Raw genomic sequence first — 26,745 nt, forward strand, 5'->3', positions numbered from 1 at the left:
CCTCTACGATTACGATCTAGATTTTCGTACTCTTACAACTAGTCGAAGTAATGAGTTAATTGTTGAAGGTGTTAATGCTCGACAAATCCAAACTATATTGTATGTGCTGTGATACCATTGAAATGATTTAATGTTTATTATTACTATAAATAATTCTATATAAATAAGGAAATTGTCGAAAACTCAATATACTTTCTCAACGTCTAAAAATAAATTCTCATATTTTAATAAGTTTTTACTAAACGTAGTTTATCTTACAAAGGCACTTAACATTCTTTAATTATAACATTACTACGGTAGACGAGTTCCCTCTCATTGTCCTTAAAAAAAAAAACAGAACAATATTTTTTTATACGTAACACAAAACCAGTTTAACTAGATAAACAAGTTTACGCCTATAAATGTTAAATTTGTGTTAAAAAAAAAACAAGGAATTTGTTACAAAACTACCGTCTATAGATAACAAGTGTTAATTAAACCGGTCAGGCATAATGTAATGATCTTGTTTGTTGTATATTTCCGCTATTTACAACGAACTGTGTCTCAAGAATCTAATGTAAATGAAATAACAAGCAATAATGCGTTAGAAGAAAACATTGCAACTATTATCGTTATAATATAACCTACATTCAAAGGAAGATTGATTGTACTAATACCTCAATGGTTAAAACCAATCATGCTGTTACAACTATACCGGATTGCAATACTCATTGACATTACAATAAAATTAAAACTCGAAAATTAATACATCTGGTAACACACTTATTCTCGAACACAAAACTATTTAACTTTAGAAAGATTATTTTACAATTTTACTTCCATGTACTCGTATCTCACAAAATAAATCAAATATCAATAGGCCGCCATGGATGAAATTTGACGTGTATCTCTACTTAAGGCATACGCGCGAAAAACTTTTTCCTCCTGAGTCAGTCGATTACAAACCAATACCAGTTTGTGAAATATAGTTCAGTGACGTTCATTATTAGATATTGTTGCTATTTTTGTTTACTTGTGCGACATTTAAAATGATACCCGCCTTAAAAATTTATGTTGTAAATGTAATTTTATAATCAATGGGAAGAATATGATTTTAAAATTCAATAAAATTTATTCAATAATTTCTAGGTGTTTGTTAACTAATTTCAAGTTATCTTTTTTTTTATATCAAAAGGTGACAAACGAGCAAACGGCCACCTGTATTCGCCGAAACAGCGAGGCGACCGTTGCCCATAGACATCCGCAAATGCAGATGCTTTGCCTACCTTTAATAAACCGAGAAGGGGACGCCCAGAAAGAGGATATTTCCCCTTTCTATGCGTCCCCTATTCCGCCAAATCCACTTCCCCTTCCCATCCTTTCCTAATAAGAAAAGAGTGGGAAGGGAAAGATGACTAAAATTAGGCCTCCGGGACCACACTCATCAGACGAAACGCGGAATTACTTCCACTTCACGCCTGTCTTCTGTGTGGTCGTGGTATTGCACCGGTCGACCCAACCAATTCGTGCACCCAACAAATATTGTTGTTGCGGGATCTACCACTGTTGCCACCATTTTGATAAGATTAAGGAATTCGGTTTACTGTATAGGTTTAAATAATGTTTTTCTACATTAAAATCTGTACGATGTCATTAAAATTGAAATTTTGATTATAAATGTGATTAATAATTAACTGAATTGGAAGACATTTATCATATCAGTAACTATTTTACGTTTGATAACAGTCTTTAATTAGAACGTCATTGGATAGTTATTTACTTATTCCCCAGTAGATGTAATAATAATATTTGGTTTAAAAATGTTGTTAAAACGTACAATGCAATGAATTATCAAATCAAGGACGACCTTATGAAATCGCTTGATTTACTGACGATTACGTAATGTATTTTCGTACTAAATAATTCATTACATTTAAAATCAATATATTCCATGAAGTAGCAAATCGACGATTTATAACATGTTTCAATTAATAACGTGCACAAACTCACACCATTTTATGAAGCCATCGGTTACGAATCTTGAAAAAGATAGGGTCAGTAAGATATCTAAAAAAATATTTGAAATGTAAAAATACAAAGATTTCGTTTAGCAGAATTAAAAACTATTTCATTTTGCTGAAAAAGAAAAACTAATTTTGTCCGTATGCGTAAGACCAGTAATTTAAAATTAGTAGTATTATAAAAAATATTAATATCACTATATTACGAGTTTATGTTGCACGATTTTGTAATTAAATACAGATTGGATTTACTAAAGGCACGATTGTGGACTAGTTTACAACAAGAAATCAGTCTGTCAGTGCGACAAGTTTATAGTAGCTATAACATCGCATTGTAGCTGACGTGTTGTGTTTATTGCCGGGAAAAATATCGCAAAATGGATCAGATTATTGGAAAGAAGTACAAGTTGACAACGTCGGATAATTTTGACGAATATTTGAAATATATCGGTGAGTAATTATCGTATTTGTTTATTTTAATTTTAATTTTTAATTATAATTTATAATCGAAATGCATATTTGTATTATTTGTCATTCAAAAAGATATGTTAATCGTAATAAAAAACGGCTTTAAGGTTTTATATGTCAAATTATTATGTTATTATTAATAATTAAAAAACATTAATGTTGAATTATTAAATCTCAAACTACGTCTGCAATACGTACATACTCGTCTAAAACTCTGTTTTTTTTTATACTTTTAAATGTAACACTGATATGAATAGTCAAGTTAATTAAAAAAGACAACGCACAATGCAAATGACAAATTGTGGTATAAGATTATTTACATTGGAGCAATTTAAATATATATTGTAAATACCTCTAGATACCTACTATGATAAATGAGACGGAGTTTTTCATAGACGAACTATTTCACAATTTTTTTTGTTTGACATTGACCATAGATATTTATGTTATTTTTACTACTACTTTTTATATTTGCGTGAAGGTTTAGTTAATAGACTTAATAGACAGAACAATGCATTTGTTTTTATATCTATTTTCATCCATCTAGATAAAATCTTTCCTTAAAAAGGAACTGATGGACTTCTAGTCTTTTAAGGGGAACCTTTGGAACCTTAATCAATAGTTGAAACTACTAAACTATTACAGAATTATTCTAATTAATGTCTATCTTTTATGTGATCTATTAAATGAATCAAGGTGATAGTGACCTTATCGAAGTCTTAATGGTTTTTTAAACCATTAGCACGCGCGATTTGAACTAGGTTCACCAGATTAGGTAGCAAGACAGAACCTGTCAACTTCTGTGATGCAATCACGAAACAAATGCCAACGGGCCTTGTGTAGCAGTTGCAACATCTCACGTTATACCTTCTTTAAAGGCCACATAAAATGTGTAAGAATTGGTAAAAAAAAAGGAAAATAAAATCTATGTGTCCAGTGAAATGAAGTTAAATCCGTCGTTGACCTCTTGTTTAATTTCGCCTTTTGGTCTTATATTTTTGACATGGGTAACAAACTAACTTCTAGTTTTTTTTTTTAATTCCAGGGGTTGGATTCATATCACGAAAAGCAGCGAATTCCGTGTCACCAATTTGTGTAGTGACACAAAATGACGACGGTTCGTATACACTAGCTATGATGACTACATTAAGAAACATCTACACAACTTTTAAATTGGATGAAGAGTTCGAAGAAGAAAGAGCGGATGGTACCAAGGTTAGAAATGCTTAAGTACCAATGTTTTGTTGTGTTAACGCCAAAAAGTTGTTAAATGATGCCGAATAACATTACGCGATAATATATTAAATGCCTAAGTACCGTACTCTTGAATGACGTGGTAATAAATGCCGAAAAGGGCAACATGTTAATAAATTTAAAATAGCATACTATCGAGAAGTACGATGTTTGGAACTGTAAGTGATTTCGTGTTTAATATTTACAGGTTAAGTCAACAATCGTATTTGAAGGCAATAAATTAATACAAACTCAAATAGAACCTAATGGAAGAAAATCAATACACGTGCGGGAATTCGCACCGAAAACTTTAACAGTGGTTAGTACAATAAAAAATTTATTTCACAGGAATCATACATTATTTCGTACTAAAATATCATATGTGAATAAATAGTACGTTGCTATGAAAATATAAACAGGCGTTTTACAAAAAAGTATTGTGCAATAAGTTGGAATTGAATCAAAAACAATTAAATAAATTAAAAATAGGTTTTTGGGAATGAAATATAAAAATTCGGTCTTTTGTATAAATTTTCTGATCGCTCCTTTTACTATTCCTGAAGCCACGATATTTTTCCGAACCAGTTGGTTTCACTTGTTATTGTAAAGAATATATTTGAAAATCAAGCAATTAAGTTTTAATGTAATGTTTTCGATTTTCAGACATCCACTGCAGAAGGATGGAACGGACAATGCGTTAGAGTGTACGAACTTGTTGAATAATTTAATATTTATTTGTTTCGTTAGAATATTATAACATTTTCATTAAGTTATCTTAAGTGTGGAGTAGGTACTGTATTTAAAGTTATAATTTCATTTTATTTTAATTTAAAAATAAAAAATTGATCTCATCTTGCTTTATATTTTATTATGACAGACTTTTAAATAAGCACCAATATTTTTTTTTTTACACAATTATAAATGCGAATGTTTAGATGACTGAATGGATGGATGGATGTTAGATGGTATCTCCGGAACGGAGGTATCTCAACGGACCTTGATGAAATTTGGCATATACGTAGAGCATAGTCTGGAAGAACCCATGGCCCACTAATAAAGTATTTTTTTTTTAATTCCGCGAGGACGGAGTCGCGGGAGACAGATAGTTTTAATAATAAATAATGAAAATAAAAGTCGATATAATTCATTGCATTTATTTTAATTCTATTGTTACAAAACAATGTACTTATTGAATGTACCAACCGTATTCTTCAGGATTACTCAAAACCGATCCATTGTGCCCCCACAATAATCTATCGTGGTATTCGTCCATATTAGAATCCATTTTAAGTCCTTGATCATATTTTTTATTAATTATCAAAAACATTAAATCGTAATTAATCATAATTGGATTCAAAATCCACTCGAATCTTTCTTCGCTTGTGTTTTTACCTCCCCACGCAGGTCTGTCGCCTATTTTATTAGGTTTCACATCTAGTTTTAAGAATAAACCGTGCTCCTTATTCATTATTTTAAATAAAATACAATCATCCTTTAAAACTGGTGCAAATTTCCATTTAACTCGTTCACTTGTTTTGTCTCTACCATCTCCCCAGGCCAATCTATCGTTGTAGGAATCAGTATGGGCGTCTAATTTAAAAGCAAGATTATATTTCTTGTTCAAGATTACCACATATTCTTCTTTAAGTATCGTTTGAAAGGCTAGAGGAAAATAGTTCGTAACTATATCTTTACAATTTAAATGCCATAATTGGTAAGCATAAGTCATTATGTTTTTATTCCCTTCAACCAGCAATTTCGTTATAACGTCGAAGATAAGACTGCCATTGCCACTTTCATTGATTATCTTGCTTTTCAATATTGCATTCTCGTAATTACCATCAACGACATTTTTATACAAATAGTTACATAGATCAGGGAGATTCAAATAAGCTCGGAAATTGTTAAACATGGTTAAGCCTAACAATTTCATTGGTAAAACGAATTCTTCGCAGTAAATCATATTTTTTTTGGTCAATTCTTGTTCAAGAGTTTTAATATCTGTGGAATCTTCTTTAAAACCGAACACAACAACTTTGCCGACGTCTTTATTGACGATTCTTGCAATGTCTTTGGCACAGCTATCGTTTATTGGTGCACCCAAGACTGTAACAAGTTTTACTGAATCATTTTTGATATAACCACTAGTATCACAGTTCGTAGAACTTATGACTGGTATTCTATTTGGTATTTTCCTGTTTGTATCCGGACCTTTGCTCACGAGTTGGTGAACCTCGTTAATATTGTAACAATCAGCAAAACCAGTGCATCCTTCCGCTACTGATATTTTCCCCTCACCCCAATAATCGATGTGATCTATAAGTTTGCTATAAGATATCGGTATTTTTACCAAATTATAATCGCCTAAAAAGGGCACCTCGGAATATGGATACATTTTGTCAATATTCTGATCGTAGTTCGGCGGTCTTGCATATCTCCAAGAACGTAAGGAAGTCATTTTTAGTTTGATGACCTAAAACTGTATATAATAAATCTAATTGGTCAAAAGTAAAAAAATAACTTTAGTTTTGGATGAGTTCGCATCTATATAGGTACAGTTTGTACAAAAAGAGTACCTACGACTATGTTAGTAAAATAAAATGAATTAAAATAGGTCACATAATTTATTTTGTTACTAGGTTATTGTAAAGTATTAAAATTATACTCTAGTGAGACGTAGAGAAATTAAAAAGCAAAAAGTTAGCTTGGTAAATGCATAGTATGAAGACAAGGAGAACTAAATATGAAAGTAAAGGGGTACATGAAACTACTGAAATTATCAATGGTAAACTGATCTGGAAGACGAACACTTTTTGTGCCGGAACAACATAGAATCTTATAAGGACAGAGATATGGAATGTACTGACATCGTGAGATCAAACATGTCAAAATTCAAAATAAGTGATTCGATCCAAATACATTAAAAACTGATCAAAATTTCATAACTTACCGAGTTTAGTGCGTAAAATATTTTACGAACGTTACTTTCATTTCTTTTATATACATTAGTAATAGGTATTTCCATCGGTTTTTTTTACAACACAAGTGGTTTTTTATCTGACCTATTTAAATATTGTGGTTTGTGATAATGATAACTGAATACGAAAATAACTGCAATGTGTTGCAATTGAACGTGCAAAATTGTGACCTTATTAGATATAGAACATTATTTTATAGGAAACAGCTGTCATCTGCGATTCCGTCCAAGCGAAACGAAAAAAAAAACACGATGTTCCGCATCTGTGCCAAATTTTATCAAGATCCGATGAGCAGTTCCCGAGATCTTCTAACAAACATCCATCTATCTCTATATTCATCTTAACTTTCGCATTAGTAAGAAATTTTATGTGTTGAAAATAACTGCAAAGTGTTGCAATTGAACGCGTAATACCTTCGTTCACCAATAGTAATTATTGTTGATCGAAGTGCAGAACAGAGATCTTATTTCACAGAGAATTTTAATATCGTTAAGTTTTGTTTAGGTACTAGCGACTCGCCCAGCTTGTGACGTTTTCTTTACAATAATCACCATAATCAGCCTTCTTCTGTAGTTTCTACCTATCTATTTATATATATTTATATTATTAGTAAGATTAACTACGATTTTTATTATCTAAAAGTCATACGACATTACGGCATCTTTAAGTAATAATCATGTACTAATCTACTGATTACATAAATTACTTAATACTTTTCATTTTATAACTGATAATAATGTATTAAAGCTGATATGTGAATATTAAATGACCTCTAAATTTTGTAATCGGCTTATATACCTCTTCACCGAGGAGCTTGGAGAAATTGGAGGACTGTGGCTTAAATATTTTTTTATCGCAACACCAAGTTTAAAAGCCTGCGGCATGAGAAATCTCAATTGAATGGGGGTGGGTTGAAAACCCACGAACCTAAAATATTCAAAATTATATTATACATGCGTTTAATTTAATTATTTTCAAAATTATATTATACATGCGTTTAAATTAATTGAAAAATGCTTGGAATTATTTTTTTTTTTGCACAATCCTCAAAATTTTTACTTAAACTATTAGTAAGCATTGAATTTTATATATTACAAATTTCGAAAATGGTTTTTAGTACGTAGTGTAGGTTGCAGACACATGATATCAATAAGATAAATGAATTAAGTGTATGATTACAAGTAATCATGGAATATAATTTTGTCACATATTTTTTATATTAATAATTGTACTTTGTAATAGAGTTTTGGAAAGCTCGAAGACTCTACTTTAAGAATATAAAATCGTTTTTTATAAAAAATTGCGTTAATTATGTGTAAATTCAATTTAAAACAAAAAACGATTTTTCCCATGTTAATTAAATGGGAAAATAAAAAAACAGTAGCGACCCCTTAGAGTTGAGCTATAGGGCTCGGGTTTGGTGAAATTTTTTTTTATATCAAATAGAAACATTTGAGAGGGTATCGGTTAAAAAAAAAAATTAAAAATTTTTTTTGAATCATCCTAAGGTACACACCTATATTTTTTTTAGATAAGATATGCAATATCTATAAGAAATTGCTTATAAATACCGAAAACAGTCTGATTCGCTTATTTGGTAACCAAATCTTGGTGTTTTACATTTGCAAAAAATAATGGCCTACCTCGGAAAATTGTACTCGCACGACAGAGATGAAAACTACGAATCTTATATCGATACTTTAGGTAAGTACCCTAATGATATAGTTATTTAACTCGTGTATTCATTTGATAAAAGGTTAAATGTATCTCAAAAATATTGTTTGAGTATATGAAAATAAAATAAATGCAATTCATACTAGTTTTTTTAAATTCTAAACATGTCACCGAATTGTCATAAAAATCCTGGTAGGATTTAACGTCTTTTTTTTTAAATAAAACAATCGCTTGTTAAACACCTCACACCAAAAAAATATTTTAAAGAACTAACCATCGACCGTGACTCTGTCCGAGTGGGGTAAAAACTTCATTATTCTCTATTCTTTGCTGTAATCTATCTTATCCGTTTTGGATTTACTTGATAATAAACGTCCATCCAAATTTTTACTTAAGTAGTAAGATAAGACAAACTCCTTTGTAGGTCTGCCGGCTGATAAAGCGGCAAACTTGAAGAACTACAAGCCACAACAGAAGCTAGAGAAGAATGGAGACACCTACACATTGACATCTGTTAGTGCCGTGGGCAACCGGGTAGCCACTTTCAAAGTAGGCGAGGAGTTTGACGAGACAGTCGCCGAGGGACATAAAGTAAAATACACTTAAATACAGCATGTTTGTGCAGTAATCCACATGTGCAGGTTCGATGCCTGCCATGTACGAATGTTTTTCGATACACATTTATCTGACGTTCTTACAGTGAAAAAACATCGTGGTGCAACATGCACTAAGAAATTAATAAGTACTAACCCACCCCCCTAAGTAATAAACCACCTTGCACTAGCGTTAGTGTGATTGACTAATGACCATAGCCAAATTTGTAGTGACGGAGTCCTATTCACCACGAATTTGGGTAAGCTCTGAGCCCCAAATATCATAATATTGTATTTTTTTACAATTTCAGGCAAAGACTACGTTCACCCTTGATGGTAACACGCTCACTCAAACTCAAAAGTTCGCAGATGGTAATGTTTTGAACACCAAAAGAGAATATTTCGACGACAAACTGATAGTGGTAAGATGTTTTTAATGTTTGTTAATAATTTTATAGTACCAGTAGTCATATGACTATCCTAAAAAACAACATAGCGTAATGGTCTAGATGTATCGAATTTGACGTATATGTGTTTATTTTTTTAGGCGTTGATAAAAATAGATAATATCACTCTTTTCCATTTAAATAAGTGTTAAACATTGATATTGTTATTTATAATTATACGTTTTATTTTAGACGCTGACGAGGACAAACTGGGATGGTACAGCTGTGAGATACTACAAAGCTTGAAATTTTATTTGTAACTAAATTTATCATTTTGTAAACAACTTTTTTAATATAAATAAAACATAATAAACTTTGATCCTTCTTGTAATTTACTGCTGAACTGAGTTGTTTCATTGTTTAAAAACTACCATTGACTGAATGAGACATTTACTATGTTTAAGGTAAAACTTCAAGACAAATAAAGTAAAACTTATTATTTTGTTTTATTATGTTGTAACAAATTCATATAAATATAAATCACAGAACACACAAGTTGGTTTCTCTGGCAACAATTGTAAATGTGCCAAAGCACCACATCCCTTACAAAAAAGATAGTCATCATTGTCAATAGGTGTAAATGTTATAGAACAAAACATATTTAAATGTCCATCGGTACATGAAAAACCATTAATTTCTTTATCACAACACTGACAAATATATTTATAATCTGTGGTAATTGATGTAATTTGAGGATCAACAAAATTTGATAGATCTGTCTTATATTTTTCACAGTAATATTCCAAATATGCTTTGGCACCAGATAATGTTTCTAATTCTAATTTGCTTATACAATTTGCATTGTGTTTTTTATAATTTTTTTTCATAATGTCACTTGCATGTAGGGCATGTATTCTTTCACTTATTACTTCTAATGATGTTTCAGGTAAAGAAATTGTTGTGGGTACTTTGCAAAGTTTTTCTAAATTATTATAAAGTGTTAACATTATATAATAAACTTTTAATTTATAAATATCTGTTTCACCTTCTGACAAAAGATTAGCATAATCAAATTCCGGTAACATTCCTGTTTTTAAAGTCATGTATATTAGTACTTCAATGTAATCCCAATAGTTTGTTAATTTCTTTTCTTGATTATTGTATAATGCTAGCATTTCTGAATTTTCATTAGACTTTTTCATTATAATCAGGTCTATTTTTAAAGGTTCTTTCCTCCATAGAACTTTTCTCTCTATTAATGCAAATGTACATAACACACCATTTGGAGAAAATCCAATAGCATGCAATTCTGAACTTGGATATGATTCTTTTATATCTACTAAAGTAGTTTGTACTTTAAAATTAGTATTAATACACTCTATATCTATTTTATAAAATTTATTATTAATAGTAGATAAATAAAATTCATTTTTCAACCTTTTTATATCAGTAACTTTGTAATCGGTTAAATTTTTCACATCTTGTGTTATTAAATTAAAATGTTTATCAAAAATTTGTACAACTAAATGTCTATTCTTACTGTAAAGTAAAATTAAATTTTCATTTTCAAAGACATAATTAAAATTGTTTGCAATCATTCTATCGCTGTAAGTCCATATTTCATGTTTATCTAATGCTTTGATTAAATCATTTTCTATGATACATACATAGATATATATTTTGCCTAATATATTAGATTTAATAAGTAAGAATTTATTATCACTGATAGGTATCCATTTTATGATATTAACTTCTATAATATCTTCATTTAAATGACCAATTACTTTTGCATTCAATTTTGAATTCCGACTATTTATTGACCAAAATAAAATTAAACCATTTTTTTGTGCAGTTACAAAATAACATGAACCATTCATATATTTTTTGTCGGACCAGCAAATGGCTACTGTAGCTAAAGAATGGGCAATTTCTTGTAGTTCTTTTGAGTTTTTAGGAGTTACATTTACTTTTGCCAGTGATAAATCTTTCAAATTGTCCTTAACTAATGATGATATATTTAAAACACTTATCCATTCTAACCTACTAGGACCATAAAGTTCAACACAACCAACATTTGTTAAAACAGCCATGACACTTTCCATCCCATCAATTAATCCTGTTGGGGACCATTCAAAAGCAACAATGCTCGTCATTTCATTCAGTAGATGATTATTATGAGGCCATAATGTCGGATCCAATACCATTTGGATAAATTCTGAATTTCTAACACCACCTTTCATAAAATTATTTTCAAATAATACAGATACTGGGCTATATTTTGAAGCGGTGATTATAGTCTCTACATAATCAAGATTCTTATCGTATCGTTGCAAATTGTAGGGAATATCCAAAATGTGTAAACCTCGGTCAGTGCGAATGGCTATTGCAGTGTTATTACACAGCATTTTAGTATCTTCGATTTTGTTAATATTGATATGAAGCTTGGTTATTTCATTCCACATTTTTACTAGTAAATAAAAATACTTTAATAAAATACACAAGGTAAAATTATTAAAAATTAAATTTTCCGCACTCAATCCACAAAATCAATCTTTGACATTGACATATTGTGACATATTTTTTTATAACCGTAAATAAAAAGTATACAACTTATACAAAGCTTAATAAAGTATTACAAACAATAGACGCCAAAAGTGTTCCCCATTCATATTTCATTTATTGGGTTCTGAAAAATACATATTATTTATAATTTAAGTCACTTTTATACAAAAATAAAACTAAGATAGACTAAAGCCAAGATTTGTAGAGAAAATTTGTCTCTTTTATTGTTTGTATTTTACACTTCGGTCATTGTTATCAGAATGAGCTGAGCTAAGTAATATTCTGTAAATATATTCATTTTATCAATATTAAAATAAATTTACGATATTTGCAGCAAGCAGTAGATGGCACAAGTAATACAAATAAAAAGTAAAATGTGCCTTTGATGTCAATGTCAAATTTCTACGGAAGACTAGGCAGTATGGTCGAAAGACTATAGCCTGCGCCATGGGCGAAAAAAAAAAAAAAAAACCAATGTCAAATTCAAATGACAGTAAAAAAGTCATAACAAAAGCACGTTTTTGAGTTTTGAGAGTTAGGTTTTCGTTGAATTAATTATTTATGCTTCCTAAAGTATTTATTTCTATCAATATTAATTGTTTTACGTGTAACCCATTGTGCATGCAGGTGTAATCTAATAAACATTTATTTACAACGGAATGGGGAAAGCACGTCACAATGCGAAAGCTCGACAAGTTGTTAAAACAAACATAGATAATTCTCAAACAAGCGAGGTATTTTATAACTATTATGTATATATTTACTTCCGAGACTTAAAGTTTTATTTGAGTTTGGTTTTGAAATTGGGAATTAGATCTTTCAAATAAAATTATAATTGCAGATAAAATTAGAATTTGGCAAAACTGATTATGGTACTTCGGATGCAAGCAATCTTTTGGCTTTGCCTTCTAAGAAAAGAAAAACAAATATCATCAAAGAGAAAAAAGAAAAGACCAGATTTCTTTCTAAAGCTCAACGGAAAAAGTTAGAAAAAATTGTTGAAAAGAAAAAGAAAAAAGAATCTGTAAGTACAATCATTCACATCGGTCATTCTGAAGGATACACACTTCTAGTTACCAAGTGCTTACTTGTGATGGTAACTAGAAATGTGTAAATCAGCTCTGAAGTGGTTCAAACGTACAGGTCACTTATAGAACCATTGAGCTGCTTGACATTGTCTTATCGCTATGTAATAACTAACTGAACTAATAAGCCCCATACTTGGTGTCACAGTCCAGAAATCCAAATCAACTTTATGCACATACAAATCAGCTGAACTGCAAGCCGATTCACTGAGTTGGTTCAAATATGTGAAATATGAGCTGATCTACAGGTCATCCATTTTTGTTGAGTTACCTATGACTAATGTTTACTAAGGATAAGACATACATTTGCACATTCTTCCAGAGGGCAGCACTGTTGGAATCACTTTCTCAAGTCCAAGCATCTCCTGATGAAGTGAAACAACTAACAGCCATTTCAGCTGTACAAACTATCGGTCTCAGGAAGTTGAATGAGTTCAATACAGAAGTAACAGTTAAACAAGATACACAGATAGATGAACATAAGAAATTCAGCAGTATAGCAGGTAATTATGACAATGAGAAAAAAATGGCCCTCTCATATTTTATTACTAGTGACTTAACTTCACAAGCGCAGCATTGTCTATTTACAAATATTTAAAATATTAGAAAATACACTATCCTATTTATATAGGCATTATATCGACGCTGGAAAGCGTAAACGCTGTAACCCCGAAAGTATGAACTTTACAGGAGAGCCAAAAAATCATAACTCGTGAGCTGATACGCCTACAAGCATGCGGTATTTAGCAATGTTGTGTAGTTTGTGCTAACCTATAATAAAATCATTATCGTTTGATAATGGTTCAAATTATTAACGTGTCAAAAACATATTCGCGATTTCAAGGGTTACAGCGTTTATGCTTTCCAGCGTCGATATACTTAATAAATTAATTTTTATATATTAATAGGTGCTAAGAAACGCCTCAGGCTGTTGAGACTAGAAAATTCTGAGAAAGTAAAGAAGAAAAAATATGATCCCAATGTTGTGGGACTTGAAGAATCAACTGACGATGATGAATCAGAATCATCACCTGATGAAGATGATGGTGAAGAAGTGGTAAACGGTGAAGTAAATGAAAACGAGGAAGTTAGTACCAATGATGTTGAGATTATTGAAAATTTACCAGAAACAACACAAAATGAAACAAAAACAGCTGAAAAAGACGCTCCAATAGAAGAGAAGCCAGTTATAGTTGTTAAAGAACAGAAAAAAGCATTACTTGAACACCCTACAGTTCATATTGATGTAAAACGAGATCCAAAAATACAAGTGGCTAGGTTAAAACTACCAATACTTGGAGAAGAGCAACGGATTATGGAGTTGGTGAATGAAAATGAATTTGTTATAGTTGCCGGTGAAACAGGTAACTCTTGTATTACAACTTGTTTTAAATTTATAATCTTACTTCTTACTGACTTTATAAATGTGAGTGTTTAGATGTATGGATGTATGGATGTTGAAAGTATCCAGAATGGCTCAACGGATCTTGATGAAATTTGATTAGAAAATTGAAATAGATGTATAATTGCAACAGATAGTAATCTATATATTAAAATCTACTAGTCTTCTAGTTTTAAAAAAAAATCAACAAAATGGGACCCATCTGCAAGCACTTCCTTTCAATTAAAATATTTTTTATCAAAATTGGAGCACCAGGGGCGGAGCATCGCGGTAAAACACATAAAAAAATACAGTTGAACTGATAACCTCCTTCTTTTTTAAGTCGGCTAAAAATATATTATCTTAATAAAGAAATCTTCACGAGACCTCCAAAAGCAATGATTTTTGATATCTTCTAATGTTTATTAATTCTTTCCAGGTAGTGGTAAAACAACACAAATACCTCAATTTCTCTATGAAGCGGGATATGCGGAACATAAAATGATCGCAGTTACGGAACCAAGGCGTGTGGCTACTGTAGCCATGTCCGCTAGGGTCGGACATGAACTTGGCTTAACCAGCAAAGAGGTTTCATATTTAATGCGTTTCGAGGGTAATGTTACTAAAGATACGAAGATCAAATTCATGACTGATGGTGAGTTTTGCACTCAGAATTATTAAGTGAACAGTTAAGGTGGTGTGTAGATTGGATATTAGAAATGTACACTAAATAACTTCTTTACTATTAAGTTAATGTGTTTTTAATTAATTAAGAGAAAAAATTTGTAATTTAAAGCCACACCTAATATTTAATTTATAATATAAATCAAAAGTCATTGCGTTTTTTTTTAGAAAACATTAATTGAAGAATTATAATGGAAACTAACAATAATTTTCTTTACTAGGTGTATTACTAAAAGAGATTCAGACAGATTTTTTACTAAGTAAATACTCTGTTGTAATAATTGATGAGGCACATGAGAGAAGTGTATATACGGACATACTGCTAGGACTTCTATCTAGGATTGTACCGTTGAGGAGAAAACGTGGAAATCCTTTGCGATTAATTATTATGTCAGCCACTTTACGTGTTGAAGATTTTACTGAGAACAAACGTCTTTTTAAAGAACCTCCGCCATTGATTAAGGTATGCATTGACTTCTAGCATTCCAAAAACCTAAAATAAGCTTACTTAATATTAATGCAAAAGTTTAGGTGGATAGATGTTTGTTTGAACATATCTCCGGAACAGTTCAGTGGATGTTCATTAAATTTGGCATAGATGTAGAACATAGTCTGGAACAATACATAGTCTACTTATCAATTTTTTTTTATTTCGCACGTACAGAATCGCAGGCGACAGCTAGTATTTTTATACATTGAAGTTAACATTATATTAAAAAGTTTATTTAAATGTCTTATAGTTCAAATATTGTAGTTTTTTTTTTACTTTTTTTAAATTTAAACATTTCTTTGACTCTTTCTTGTTTTCTTTTCAGATTGATTCTCGACAATTTCCAGTGACAATACATTTCAACAAACACACATACAATGATTATTTGAAGGAAGCTTATAAAAAGGCAGTTAAAATACACACAAGATTGCCTGAAGGAGGAATTTTGATCTTTGTCACCGGCCAACAAGAAGTGAGAATATTTAATTAATCCTTACTAATATTATAAATGCGAAAATAAACTACTGAACCGATTTAAATGAAATTTGGTACACAGATAGTCTAGAGTCTGAGGAAGGACATAACGCGAAAAAGGGGTTGAAAGTAGGGGTGGTAATTTGTAAGGAAGTATCGTCATTTTTACAGTTAGAAGATTGAAACTTCTTTTTAAGGCTGCTCATTTAATATAAATAAATATTAAATTCAATTTTTGTAAACATTAAGGGTGCTAAATTGAGGAATATTTTGACTTTGATGAATTTCTGTTCTGTTCTCTATGCTGTTCTGTTCTTTATTATGTTCTCTGTTCAGTTCTTTGTACTTTTCTGTTCTTTGTTCTGTTCTCTGTTCTATTCTTTGTTCTGTTCTTTGTTCTTTTCTGTTCTATTCTTTGTTCTGTTCTCTGTTCTGTTCTTTATTCTGTTCTCTGTTCTGTTCTTTGTTCTGTTCTCTGCGCTGATCTGTTCTTTGTTCTGTTCTTTATTCTGTTCTCTTTTCTGTTCTTTGTTCTTTTCTGTTCTATTCTTTGTTCTTTTCTGTTCTGTTCTTTATTCTATTCTCTGTTCTGTACTTTGTTCTGTTCTTTATTCTGTTCTTTGTTCTGTTTTTTATAATGTTCTCTGTTTTGTTCTCTGTTCTGTTCTCTTTTGTCTTCCCTGTTCTGTTCTGTTCTCTGTTTTGTTGTTTATTTGAAGATATCTCCGGAACGGCTCAACAGATGATGACATTTTGCACAGATGTAGAACATACACTCGGCGTCACAAAAATCGCACCTCTCTGAGTTTGCGCGAAAAATGGCTGTAATGGCTAGAAACGAATTATATTTATATAAATATTGGTATGTTAGAAATGGGTATTTGAATAGCTTTACATTATTAATAAAAAAAATCATGAAATCATTAAAACATTTATCTTTATAGAGCTTCAAAAATAAACACTGTCAAATGCTCGTTAGTAAGGACGCTAGTTACACCACCTAAAAAGGGTATAAAAGGGTCGATCTGGATGAAATATGGGTCAGTCGTAATTTAAACTTTGCAGTGAACACACGTGAACAAGTAACCCAAGTAAGAACAAGTAAAGATGGACACCAGCTCTGAAGAAGCCGCTCAAGTGATTGCCCTATTGCAGTGGGGGATGCGGCAGTGTGACGTTGCTCGACAGTTGAACCTGTCCCGTTTTCCAGTTCGACGGGTGTTCCAACGTTTTCAGCAGACTGGTGGTTATGTTAGAAAACCGGGATCTGGAAGAAAACGGTGCACATCAGAAAGAGATGACCGTTTCATCGTTACGACATCATTACGAAACCGTTTTACAAATGCTGTTGAGTTGCAACAACAGCTTCGATCAACTCGGAGAAAATCTGTGAGTGTTTCTACGATAAGAAGAAGGCTACACGAAAAGAGTTTAACAGCCCATAGACCTGCTAAAGGTCCAAAACTTACTGCACAGCATCGCAGAGATCGCCTAGAGTTTGCTCGCAATCATTGCGAGTGGACTCTAGAACAGTGGCGGACCGTACTCTTCTCTGATGAGACGAGGGTCTGTCTCTTCTGCAATGACAGACGTAGAAGGGTCTACAGAAGACAGGGGAAGTGGTTCACACAACCCTGCTTCGAAGAATCCGTCGAATACGGGGGTGGCTCGTGTATGTTTTGGGGCGGCATTTCCGTCGACGGGAAAACGGAACTTGTGTGCGTTTCCCGGACCCGGGGTGGCCGTGGGCAAGGGTCATGGGATTCATGTTAATGCATGATAATGCTCGTTGCCACACCGCGGCTATTGTACAGGATTATTTACAGGAGGTCGATATCCCTGTTATGCATTGGCCAGCACGAAGTCCAGACCTTAACCCAATAGAACATCTCTGGGATGACCTAAAACGGCGCGTGCGAGCTCGAGATCCAGCTCCAACCACTCTTCAAGAGCTCCAAGATGCGGTACTTGAAGAGTGGGAACAAATACCCCAAGAGGCTGTTGCGACCCTTGTAAGGTCCATGAAAGATCGCATGGAAGCCGTTATCAAGGCAAGGGGGGTAACACTAGGTTTTAAGAACTTTTTTCGTGTTTATTAAGTTTTTTTTTTTAATTATTAATTTGCAAATTTGTACATACCCTGTCTTTTTCTTTAATTTCTCTTTCGTCTCGTTATAAAAGTAAAATTCAATTAAAATTCCTGAAAGCTAATGAAATTACCTTTCGAATGATACCCTCAAACCATAACATTGCCATTGGCCTGTTGTGTTAAAATAGTATTTAAATTATTTTTTTCGGATGTGCGATTTTTTTGACGCCGAGTGTAGTATGAAAGAACATATAAGCTACTAATAAGATTTTTTTAATTCCGCGTAGAGGGAGTCGCGGACAACTACACTACAACGGACATCTAGTACTAAATAACTTAAACATTGACATTTGTCAAAATTTAGGTGGCAACATATTGTCATTTCTGTTTTATTAAAGATAATGACAGGGATACGATATGTTTTATACATAAATTTTGGTCTCAGAAATCAACGGATAGTCAAACAAGGATATCTGGCCTGTTAAGAAAGGCTTTGCTTTGGCGGATAGTTCTGTCAGAGAATATATTAAACGTACTTTGGTGTGGAAAATATACAGTAACTTTTAGGACATCGACTGGGGGCGCTACTGAGCTAATAAAATTTATTTTGATTTTTGCCCACTGGTTCAAATATACTTGTCGGTATAATTATCAGACTGCTATAAATTACACTAGCTGACTGGATTTCCGCATACTTAATCTATAGGAGTGAATACCAAAGTTGTACAAGGACCCCCTGAATTAAAATTGGGGGTTTTACAAGTTGAATAAGAAATGTTATATCTTGTGGTTCATCACTTTTAGGGGTCTTACCTATGAGAAAAAAAAGTTTTGGAACCTCTGATCATCATGATGATGAGGTAATCACTATATTGTTTAATTTTGTGTAATATTTGTAGGTAAGATATTTAGTTCGCAAGTTAAAGGCATCGTTCCCGTATCGTAAGGATGTGGATTACTCCAAAGTGATATCTAAAAAGTCTGTCAGTGAAGTGGATACGGCGTTAGACTCCGAGCCGGAAGACATAGAGTCTGATGATGATGAGGTCAGAATATTTAATTATTTTATATTTTCCTTTATTTTTTATTTTTACTCGATTGATTTGTTGTATGTATGCTACATGTAATTTAGCAAAAAATGGGCGTCCTGAGGGTAGAGGGGTAGAGGAAGTGCAGATGCCCTTAGAACCCCCTAGACCTAACCTAGATCATCGGCTGTATCTATTTGTTTATATACTGTGTAGGTGGAAAAAGAAATGAAGAGAGCACGCAAAGCAAGGAAAAAAGCGAAGATAAAAGCGAAATCATTGCCTAAGATAAATTTAGATGACTACGAAATGCCGGAGGACGACGGTCAGGCGGACCTCGTGGGGAATGAAGACGATAGTGATGGTCACTTGAGTGATTCTGGTGAGTTTATATGAAGATAGAGAAGTTTTTATACAACTTTTATTCGTCCTTTTAAGATTTAAGTGCATTCAAACATTTTTTTAATACTTGTAAAACAGAATAGTGAAGTTGCTTTTTTATATTTCAGACATATTGTTTCTATTTTTTAAAGAGCAAAGCATAAGACGAAGAAAATACTTAATAAATCAAAATACTAGACGTTGATGTCCTTTTTTATTTTAAAAATCGATTTTCTATTAAAATAAGCTGTCGTCAGCATAAAAAAACATAGCATATGTGTGTTCTTCCAGACTATGTTCCATATGAATGCCAAATTTCATTGCGGGATCCGTTGAGCAGCTCCGGAAACATTTAGTAATATCCATTCAAATATTTGGATTTTTTATATTTCTAGTTTTCTTTCGTCTGCGACTACGCCCGCGCGGTATTAAAAAAAATCTTAATTCTTTCATCGAGTTCCGTTGTGCTTTTTTAAATACTTTCTAACATCCATCCATCCATCTAAATATATGCATTTATAATATTAGTAAGATTAAATCCCTGTTGACATAGATAATGAAGATACCATATTGGAGCCAGAGATAAGATCGTGTCGTCAGCCGCTGTGGGTGTTGCCTCTATACTCCATGCTGAGCTCGAGCAAGCAGGCGCGTGTGTTCGCGTCGCCTCCGGTCGGCGCGCGACTCTGTGTCGTCACTACTGACGTAGCGGAGACCTCCCTCACTATACCACACATCAAATATGTTGTGGACACTGGAAAGAAAAAGATGCGGTGAGTTTTAGTTGATAAAACAAAGATACTTGTCAGATTGGAGCTATCTTGTTTTGTGTTATTTTTTGAGTGGTATTTTCACATATTTTCTGACAGAAGTAATGTCGATAAAGGTCCTCGTGGCCCGATTGGTTTGTCGAAGTGTATTTTATTTATTTATTTGAACATTTTACCTTTTCCAGGCGTCGTTACATATAATTTTTTTTTTTTTGGAAATTAATTATTAATATTTTTTTGTGAAATTAAAAAAAAGGCGAAAAATCTAATCTCATGTGTCACTCGAGTTCATGTTCTATATCTGTGCTAAATTTCAATATAATTTTTTGATAACTAACTGTCCAAGTAAAAACATGATAAGTAGCTAATGTCTTCTTCCAGACTATGTTCTATATTTGTGTCAAATTTCATCGAGATCTGTCGAGTCGTTCGTGTGATATCCATCCATCTAAACATTCTCATCGATATATATAACAAAAATCATGTTAGTTACACTATTTATAACTCTAGATCGGTCGAACTCATTTAGCTGAAAATTGATGGGAAGGTAGCTTAGAACCAGGAGACGGACATAGGAACTTTTTTTTCTTGTGTGCATTTTTTTTAGTCCGCGCGGACGGAGTCGCGGGTAATAAGCTAGTTTTTATAATATTAGTAAGTATTTGAATGTTTGTGTGTACGACCACAGTGTGTACGACCACGTAACTGGTGCGAGTGCATGGCGCGTGGTGTGGACGTCGCAGGCGAGTGCGGCGCAGCGAGCGGGCCGCGCGGGACGTACTGCTGCAGGACACGCCTACCGCCTCTACAGCAGCGCGGTCTTCTCACACGATCTACCTGAACAACACGAGCCAGATCTCGCGAGAAGACCGGCTGATGATGTCGTGCTTCTCATGAAGTGTATGGGCATTGACAAGGTATCTATGACATACTAGCTTTTGCCCGCGACTCCACTCGCGCGGAATTAAAAATAAAACTTTTAACTTTTATGTCCCATGGAAACGGGATTATTTTTTAGTTTTTAAATTGTGATTGCAACTGAATTTTTGAGTTTGTGATAATTTAGAAATCTGTAATCTTACCTTAACAACTTGACATTTGTAAGAAAGTCTTGCAATATTTATAAAAGCTGTTGAGGTGCCCTCAGATTATTTTTTTTGAGTCAAACTAACTAAACTAATCCAAATTCTTTAATTGTCAATATCAGGTGGTAAATTTTCCATTTCCAACGGCACCAGACAGACTGCAACTGCGACTGGCTGAGAAACGTCTTCAAGTACTCGGCATACTTGAAGAACCACCTAATAAGAGTAAAAGGAACGACGACGAACAGGTGAATGAGAAATATCAATTTGGGTTAGAGGAGAGGTGATTTTTGTGCTAATCAATCAAAATAATCAAAAACAAACATTCATCCATCCATCCATATTTTACAATTTACAATTTTAGTAGGTACCCCCAAAAATACAGGACCCAAAATAGGAACATTTTAGTACCCCCAAAAATACAGGGGGTATTTTTGGGGGTACTAAAATGTTCTCTTAACCTACCTTATTTATCAATTTGAAAAAAATGACGTCATATAAAGCTGTATTCATTCTATGTGCAGGTGTTAAAAGTGACGTCACTGGGCAAGGCAGTGTCTGCGTTTCCATTGTTGCCGCGATACGGCAAGATGTTAGCGTTGAGTCACCAGCAGCATCTCCTGCCCTATGCAATCGCGCTCGTCGCAGCTCTCACCGTGCCCGAGGTAAGACACGTGCCCTACTCAGCTAGACACGTGCTCCGTCCAGTGAGGCACGTGCCTCATGATTGACACCGCTGTTTTACTTTACAGATTAGAAAAAATAGAACATTGCCTGGTATTTGTGGTCGTAAATTGACGTGTACTTTTATTATATCAAATTTTAACTCTTTATTATTGTTTGTGTCAGTAATCTAAGTGTCTTGGGTGTCTTTAAGAGTATAGACACTTACTAATCTAGCATATTTTGACTACTTAACATCAACCGAGATTGTGGTCAATATTGTTTTTTTTTTTTTTTATCTATAACAATAAAACAACATTCACCAACGTAAATGAGGAACGTCGGAACGAAAATAAATCACATTGCTTTTTTTTTGTGGAAAAGTGTAAAAATATGGACCAAGTTTATGTTTCACAGCCAATTGACATCATAATGAAAAAATGTCAAAATGGTATTTATCGGTTTTTATACCGACTCTCTTCAAATGACGACGTCCTAGCCTTATTTTCTTTTCTAGCCCTGTTTTTTTTTTAGTTTTTTTTTTCATAATATAAATATATGTGTTTTTTTTTTTTGAAAATTTCATAAATGATTGTTTTCTTTTCTTTTATCACTAAATGTAAAATTAATTTAATGATGATGATAATGGGGGAAGGGATTGGCTCCTGAAACACAGGGCTTTGCCCTAGTTCAGGAACCAAGGCTTCCACATAATTGTGTATATGAGTGTTACAATAAAGCAGTTATTATTATTATTATTATTATATGTAGGTAATGAGTGGCAAAGCAGATTGTTGGCCGGCTACAGGACAGACTCTGTTGTTGGGTGATCCCGGAGTGTTGCTGAGAGCAGTGGGTGCTGCTGAGTTTGCACATTTCAATGGAGAAGAAGACCTCTTCTGTGCTAAACATGGCTTGAGGGAGAAAGTTAGTGATAATAAATGCCATACCTAAATTCGTATTTAATATATTGAAAATATACTGTGATATGAGAAATTTGTTAATGAGGAGAAAAACTGCCTTTTGCTTACTCATAATTAAAAGTGATAGTAGCATTAAATATATTACAGACTAGCTTTTACCCACGACTCCGTCCGCGCGGAATAAAAAATAGAAAACGGGGTAAAAATTATCTTATGTCCGTTTCCTGGTTCTTAGCTACCTGCCCACCAATTTTCAGTCAAATCGATTCAGCCGTTCTTGAGTTATAAATAGTGTAACTAACACGACTTTCTTTTATATATATAGATAGATATAAAAAAAACACTTTACATAATATACTCTGTGGACTGTGGTCATAGTGATGACTTCCGTCAAATTTCAAATCTTAAATAATAAAAAAAATATCTTTCTTCCAGCTGTCAATGCGTTCAGGCTTCGGAGCTCTTTTTTTTTTAAATCACGCATATAATTTTTTTTTTCGGAATCGCTAGAATGATCTATAAAACATTGTCAGATTACAGCCGAGTTTTCAGTTTTTCTCCCCATTATCTAATTTTATTGTTCAAAGTATTTATTTTTGGACATAGTCGAAGTAATTTATATATTAAAACAAGATAAAAAAGTTCCTATGTCCGTCTCCTAGTTCTAAGCTACCTCCCCATCAATTTTCAGCTAAATCAGTTCGACCTATCTTGAGTTATAAATAGTGTAATGTAATTTTTTTCAGGCAATCAAAGAGATACGTAAACTTAGGAAGCAACTAACATCTGAGATAAATCTATGTGTGTCGGGTGTTGACGTCACAATAGATCCAGATATGAAGCCCCCTGATGAGAATCAAGCCAGGCTGCTGCGTCAGCTCGTCTTGAGCGGACTGGGAGATCAAGTTGGCAAGAAGATAGCTTTGGATGAGGTTAAAGAAGGTAAGAAAGAAGAAAAGAAGTTTATAAATGATTCTTTGATACTAAATTTTTAGCTGAAATAAATGGCACAATTTTAATAACTAATTTAATTAGAGATAAACTGCCTTTTGTTCACAAATATGAGCAACGTCTAGAATGGGAGTAGTAAAAAATGTACTACATATATACAAAAAAAAAACCATTTTATTTTATATCCAAGCAAGCAATGACTTTCATCAAACATCATTCAATAAAATGTAAAATAAATAACAAAAAATTAATTCAATTTTGTTTGTTTTTAAAATAGCTACATAACATTTTTAATCTGTCATAATTTTGACGTATAAAATTATGACAGATGAAAAATGACAGCCCGCTCTTGACGCTAGCGCCATCTATTTAGAGTTTTCAATTTTTCTCTTCATTGCCGCAATCAAGAATCCTTCGTATTGTATCCAGTTAACATGAACCAACCAATGTTAATATGTTACTAATTTAAAATGAACTTTAAACCAATACAAATAAGGTTCATAAAATTACAGGCGAAGACAAACGCAAGTTCAAGTATGCGTACCACTGCGCGGAATTAGAGGAGCCTGTTCATTTGCACTCAGAGTCTATCCTTAGGCAATGTATACCTGAGTGGGTGGTGTACCAGGAGTTGTATGAAACTGGTACGGAAGCGAGACGTAAGATGGTCATGAGGAATGTTACAGCTATTGAACCTGAATGGCTGCCGGTTTATGTTCCTCAGTTGTGTAACTTGGGTATGTATTCATTCCAATATATTCACTCCTTCATTCATTCACTAATTCATTGTCTCATTCATTCACTCGTACATTCAATCTGTCATTTACTTATTCGCTCATTTGTTCCATCAATTATTCATTCACGATAAGAGATGGTTATCGTTCTCTCATTAGATTCACTCATTCATTCGTTCAGTCGTTCATTCAGTCATTATTTCGTGACGCAGGTGAACCGTTACCGGACACAGAGCCGAGATACGAGGAAAGTTCAGGTCGTGTGAGATGCAGCTTCAAAGGAACTTTTGGAAAAGCATGTTGGGAACTGCCCGTTGTTGAAATCGATTATCCAGACAAAATAGAACGATACAGGTAACTCAGAGACGTTAATTCATCACTAAGAGACTGACTTAGTTCGAAAAATAACTTAAACTATGATTCATTTTTTTATCTTTGTGTTTACTAAGATATTTTTTTTTTCAGATGGTTCGCTAGATTTCTACTAGAGGGCGTCGTGTTTCCTAAATTAAAGAAGTACACGAGTTCCTTGTTGTCACCTCCATCTACAATGGTGAAGAGTTGGGCCAAGTTGCAGCCGCGCACTGAACTACTGCTCAGAGCACTTATCATGCACAGAGCGGGCACCAGACAACAGCTAATTGACGCCTGGGAGGATAATCCTAAGTGTAAGTTCTAAATATATATAAGTCTACACTTTGATACATTACGATAGAGTAAAATTTCCATTTACGTTACTAAAGATTGTGTCTTTACTCGATCTGTTACAAATGGCTAGAAAAATATAGATTACAATTAAAAATGCCTTCTACTTTTTACTCTCGGACATACAGATTAAAAATAAATATTACAATTGAATCGGAATAAGCGAAGAATCTTTAAAAATCACGACGGACATAAGCGATATAAATATTTGTTTCACTGACCTTATATTTATTTCTATGAATGTTTAATATACCATTGGTTCATACACATTTCTATTTAAAACTTACTAGTTTCAAAGTACCTAAAATCAGTTGTAACTCGGTCAATAGGATTTCTAAAAATTTTTTTTTTGTGACTGAGTCGTCACTGTTTGCCTTAAAGAGGCATTTAAGTTTCACTGGGCTTGAAGTGGCCAAGCGCAGATGGCGTCTAGCCTAAACCTCGTTTAACCCAGGACAATAAGATTTTCAAGACTAAATATGTCAATACAACACAGTACACGTTCAGAAACACATTTTCTGATTTGGACATAAGTTTTATTTTGACATTCAGTAAAAACAAAATATCGATTAAATAATAATTGAAAGATCGATAACGATTTTTGTAGAAGGGAAAAATATTTCCCGTGAGCGTGAAAGGATTAAGAATAAAATTCTAAAAGCTCATCTATATATCTATATATATAAAAGAAAGTCGTGTTAGTTACACTATTTATAACTCAAGAACGACTGAATCGATTTGACTGAAAATTGGTGGGCAGGTAGCTTAGAACCTGGAAACGGACATAGGATAATTTTTACCCCGTTTTCTATTTTTTATTCCGCGCGGACGGAGTCGCCGGTAAAAGCTAGTTTAAACATAATCCGTAATCATACGAACAACGTTCGGAAATCGCTTCAGAGCGAAACACATTGAAGTATTTCCCATACATTTGTCTCGCTCAGAAGCTACTGTTAAGCGTTGTTCCGATTCCGGATTATTTCTAAATGAACCTTAATACGTATTTAAACTACAATTAAATTTGTGGTTTAATTATATTGTCTCTTTTTACAGATTTATTGGACGAATATATGAAATGGTTGCCCGAGTCAGCACACAATGAGGTGACTCTGTACTGGCCGCCGATATAATCTTTCTCAGACAAATTATTTGTAAATATTGTAAATAAAGATCTTAATAAATATTTCAATTTTTATTTTAGTACTGTTTTAATTTTTTCATAGATAGATTTTTTTTTTCAAAACGACCATAGATATTTTTATTATCATAGTGTTAGGACTGTTGAGGGTAGTCTCACAAAAGGTTTTATAAGGAAGCGTGCGCTGCTGCTCGAGGCAGTCTCTTTCCATCCGTCATTGCGGAACGTCTGACATTTTTGTTTATTTACGTTCGGTTTGAGTTTATACTA

At 33.0% G+C, this 26,745-nt stretch overlaps 5 protein-coding genes across 5 annotated transcripts; 3 read left to right on the top strand and 2 right to left on the bottom strand.

Annotated features, from left to right (window-relative positions):
- The first annotated feature begins 2,228 nt into the window (after positions 1-2,228).
- LOC106714530 (fatty acid-binding protein) lies at positions 2,229-4,492 on the top strand. The gene is made up of 4 exons (XM_014507597.2): positions 2,229-2,450; positions 3,514-3,683; positions 3,910-4,020; positions 4,365-4,492. The coding sequence occupies exons 1-4, from the start codon at positions 2,378-2,380 to the stop codon at positions 4,422-4,424; spliced, it is 414 nt and encodes a 137-aa protein (XP_014363083.2). The 5' UTR covers positions 2,229-2,377; the 3' UTR covers positions 4,425-4,492.
- A 368-nt stretch (positions 4,493-4,860) lies between these two features.
- On the bottom strand, positions 4,861-6,202 carry LOC106714519 (microvitellogenin-like). Its single transcript, XM_014507579.2, has one exon. It carries the CDS (start codon positions 6,157-6,159, stop codon positions 4,888-4,890), a length of 1,272 nt encoding a protein of 423 aa, XP_014363065.2. The 5' UTR covers positions 6,160-6,202; the 3' UTR covers positions 4,861-4,887.
- Positions 6,203-8,239: 2,037 nt separating this feature from the next.
- Positions 8,240-9,735, top strand: LOC106714532 (fatty acid-binding protein 2). Its single transcript, XM_014507598.2, has 4 exons — positions 8,240-8,383; positions 8,778-8,944; positions 9,258-9,368; positions 9,585-9,735. The coding sequence occupies exons 1-4, from the start codon at positions 8,314-8,316 to the stop codon at positions 9,636-9,638; spliced, it is 402 nt and encodes a 133-aa protein (XP_014363084.2). The 5' UTR covers positions 8,240-8,313; the 3' UTR covers positions 9,639-9,735.
- Positions 9,736-9,812: 77 nt separating this feature from the next.
- On the bottom strand, positions 9,813-11,877 carry LOC123722215. Its single transcript, XM_045683359.1, has 2 exons — positions 11,056-11,877; positions 9,813-10,893 (listed from the first exon to the last, which is right to left on the bottom strand). Exons 1-2 carry the CDS (start codon positions 11,792-11,794, stop codon positions 9,842-9,844), a joined length of 1,791 nt encoding a protein of 596 aa, XP_045539315.1. The 5' UTR covers positions 11,795-11,877; the 3' UTR covers positions 9,813-9,841.
- A 516-nt stretch (positions 11,878-12,393) lies between these two features.
- On the top strand, positions 12,394-26,474 carry LOC106714534 (probable ATP-dependent RNA helicase kurz). Its single transcript, XM_045683394.1, has 19 exons — positions 12,394-12,628; positions 12,736-12,918; positions 13,302-13,482; positions 13,888-14,343; positions 14,800-15,015; positions 15,266-15,507; positions 15,860-16,006; positions 18,997-19,143; positions 19,342-19,507; positions 20,060-20,279; positions 20,965-21,193; positions 21,484-21,609; positions 21,886-22,026; positions 22,796-22,951; positions 23,694-23,889; positions 24,411-24,635; positions 24,845-24,986; positions 25,098-25,300; positions 26,391-26,474. The coding sequence occupies exons 1-19, from the start codon at positions 12,554-12,556 to the stop codon at positions 26,465-26,467; spliced, it is 3,528 nt and encodes a 1,175-aa protein (XP_045539350.1). The 5' UTR covers positions 12,394-12,553; the 3' UTR covers positions 26,468-26,474.
- Positions 26,475-26,745: the final 271 nt, after the last annotated feature.

This window comes from Papilio machaon, chromosome 21 (genome assembly GCF_912999745.1).
Source record: "Papilio machaon chromosome 21, ilPapMach1.1, whole genome shotgun sequence".
Taxonomy (NCBI): Eukaryota; Metazoa; Arthropoda; class Insecta; order Lepidoptera; family Papilionidae; genus Papilio; species Papilio machaon.

Coding starts and splice junctions, on each gene's coding strand:
- LOC106714530 (XM_014507597.2), top strand. CDS start 2,378: ATGGATCAGATTATTGGAAAGAAGTACAAGTTGACAACGTCGGATAAT. Junction 3,684..3,909: donor AAAGAGCGGATGGTACCAAG/GTTAGAAATGCT, acceptor TAATATTTACAG/GTTAAGTCAACAATCGTATT. Junction 4,021..4,364: donor CACCGAAAACTTTAACAGTG/GTTAGTACAATA, acceptor TTCGATTTTCAG/ACATCCACTGCAGAAGGATG.
- LOC106714519 (XM_014507579.2), bottom strand. CDS start 6,159: ATGACTTCCTTACGTTCTTGGAGATATGCAAGACCGCCGAACTACGAT.
- LOC106714532 (XM_014507598.2), top strand. CDS start 8,314: ATGGCCTACCTCGGAAAATTGTACTCGCACGACAGAGATGAAAACTAC. Junction 8,384..8,777: donor ATCTTATATCGATACTTTAG/GTAAGTACCCTA, acceptor ACTCCTTTGTAG/GTCTGCCGGCTGATAAAGCG. Junction 9,369..9,584: donor TCGACGACAAACTGATAGTG/GTAAGATGTTTT, acceptor GTTTTATTTTAG/ACGCTGACGAGGACAAACTG.
- LOC123722215 (XM_045683359.1), bottom strand. CDS start 11,794: ATGTGGAATGAAATAACCAAGCTTCATATCAATATTAACAAAATCGAA. Junction 10,894..11,055: donor CATAAAATGGATACCTATCA/GTGATAATAAAT, acceptor TCTTTGAAAATG/AAAATTTAATTTTACTTTAC.
- LOC106714534 (XM_045683394.1), top strand. CDS start 12,554: ATGGGGAAAGCACGTCACAATGCGAAAGCTCGACAAGTTGTTAAAACA. Junction 21,194..21,483: donor AGTGTATGGGCATTGACAAG/GTATCTATGACA, acceptor TGTCAATATCAG/GTGGTAAATTTTCCATTTCC. Junction 24,987..25,097: donor GACAAAATAGAACGATACAG/GTAACTCAGAGA, acceptor TTTTTTTTTCAG/ATGGTTCGCTAGATTTCTAC.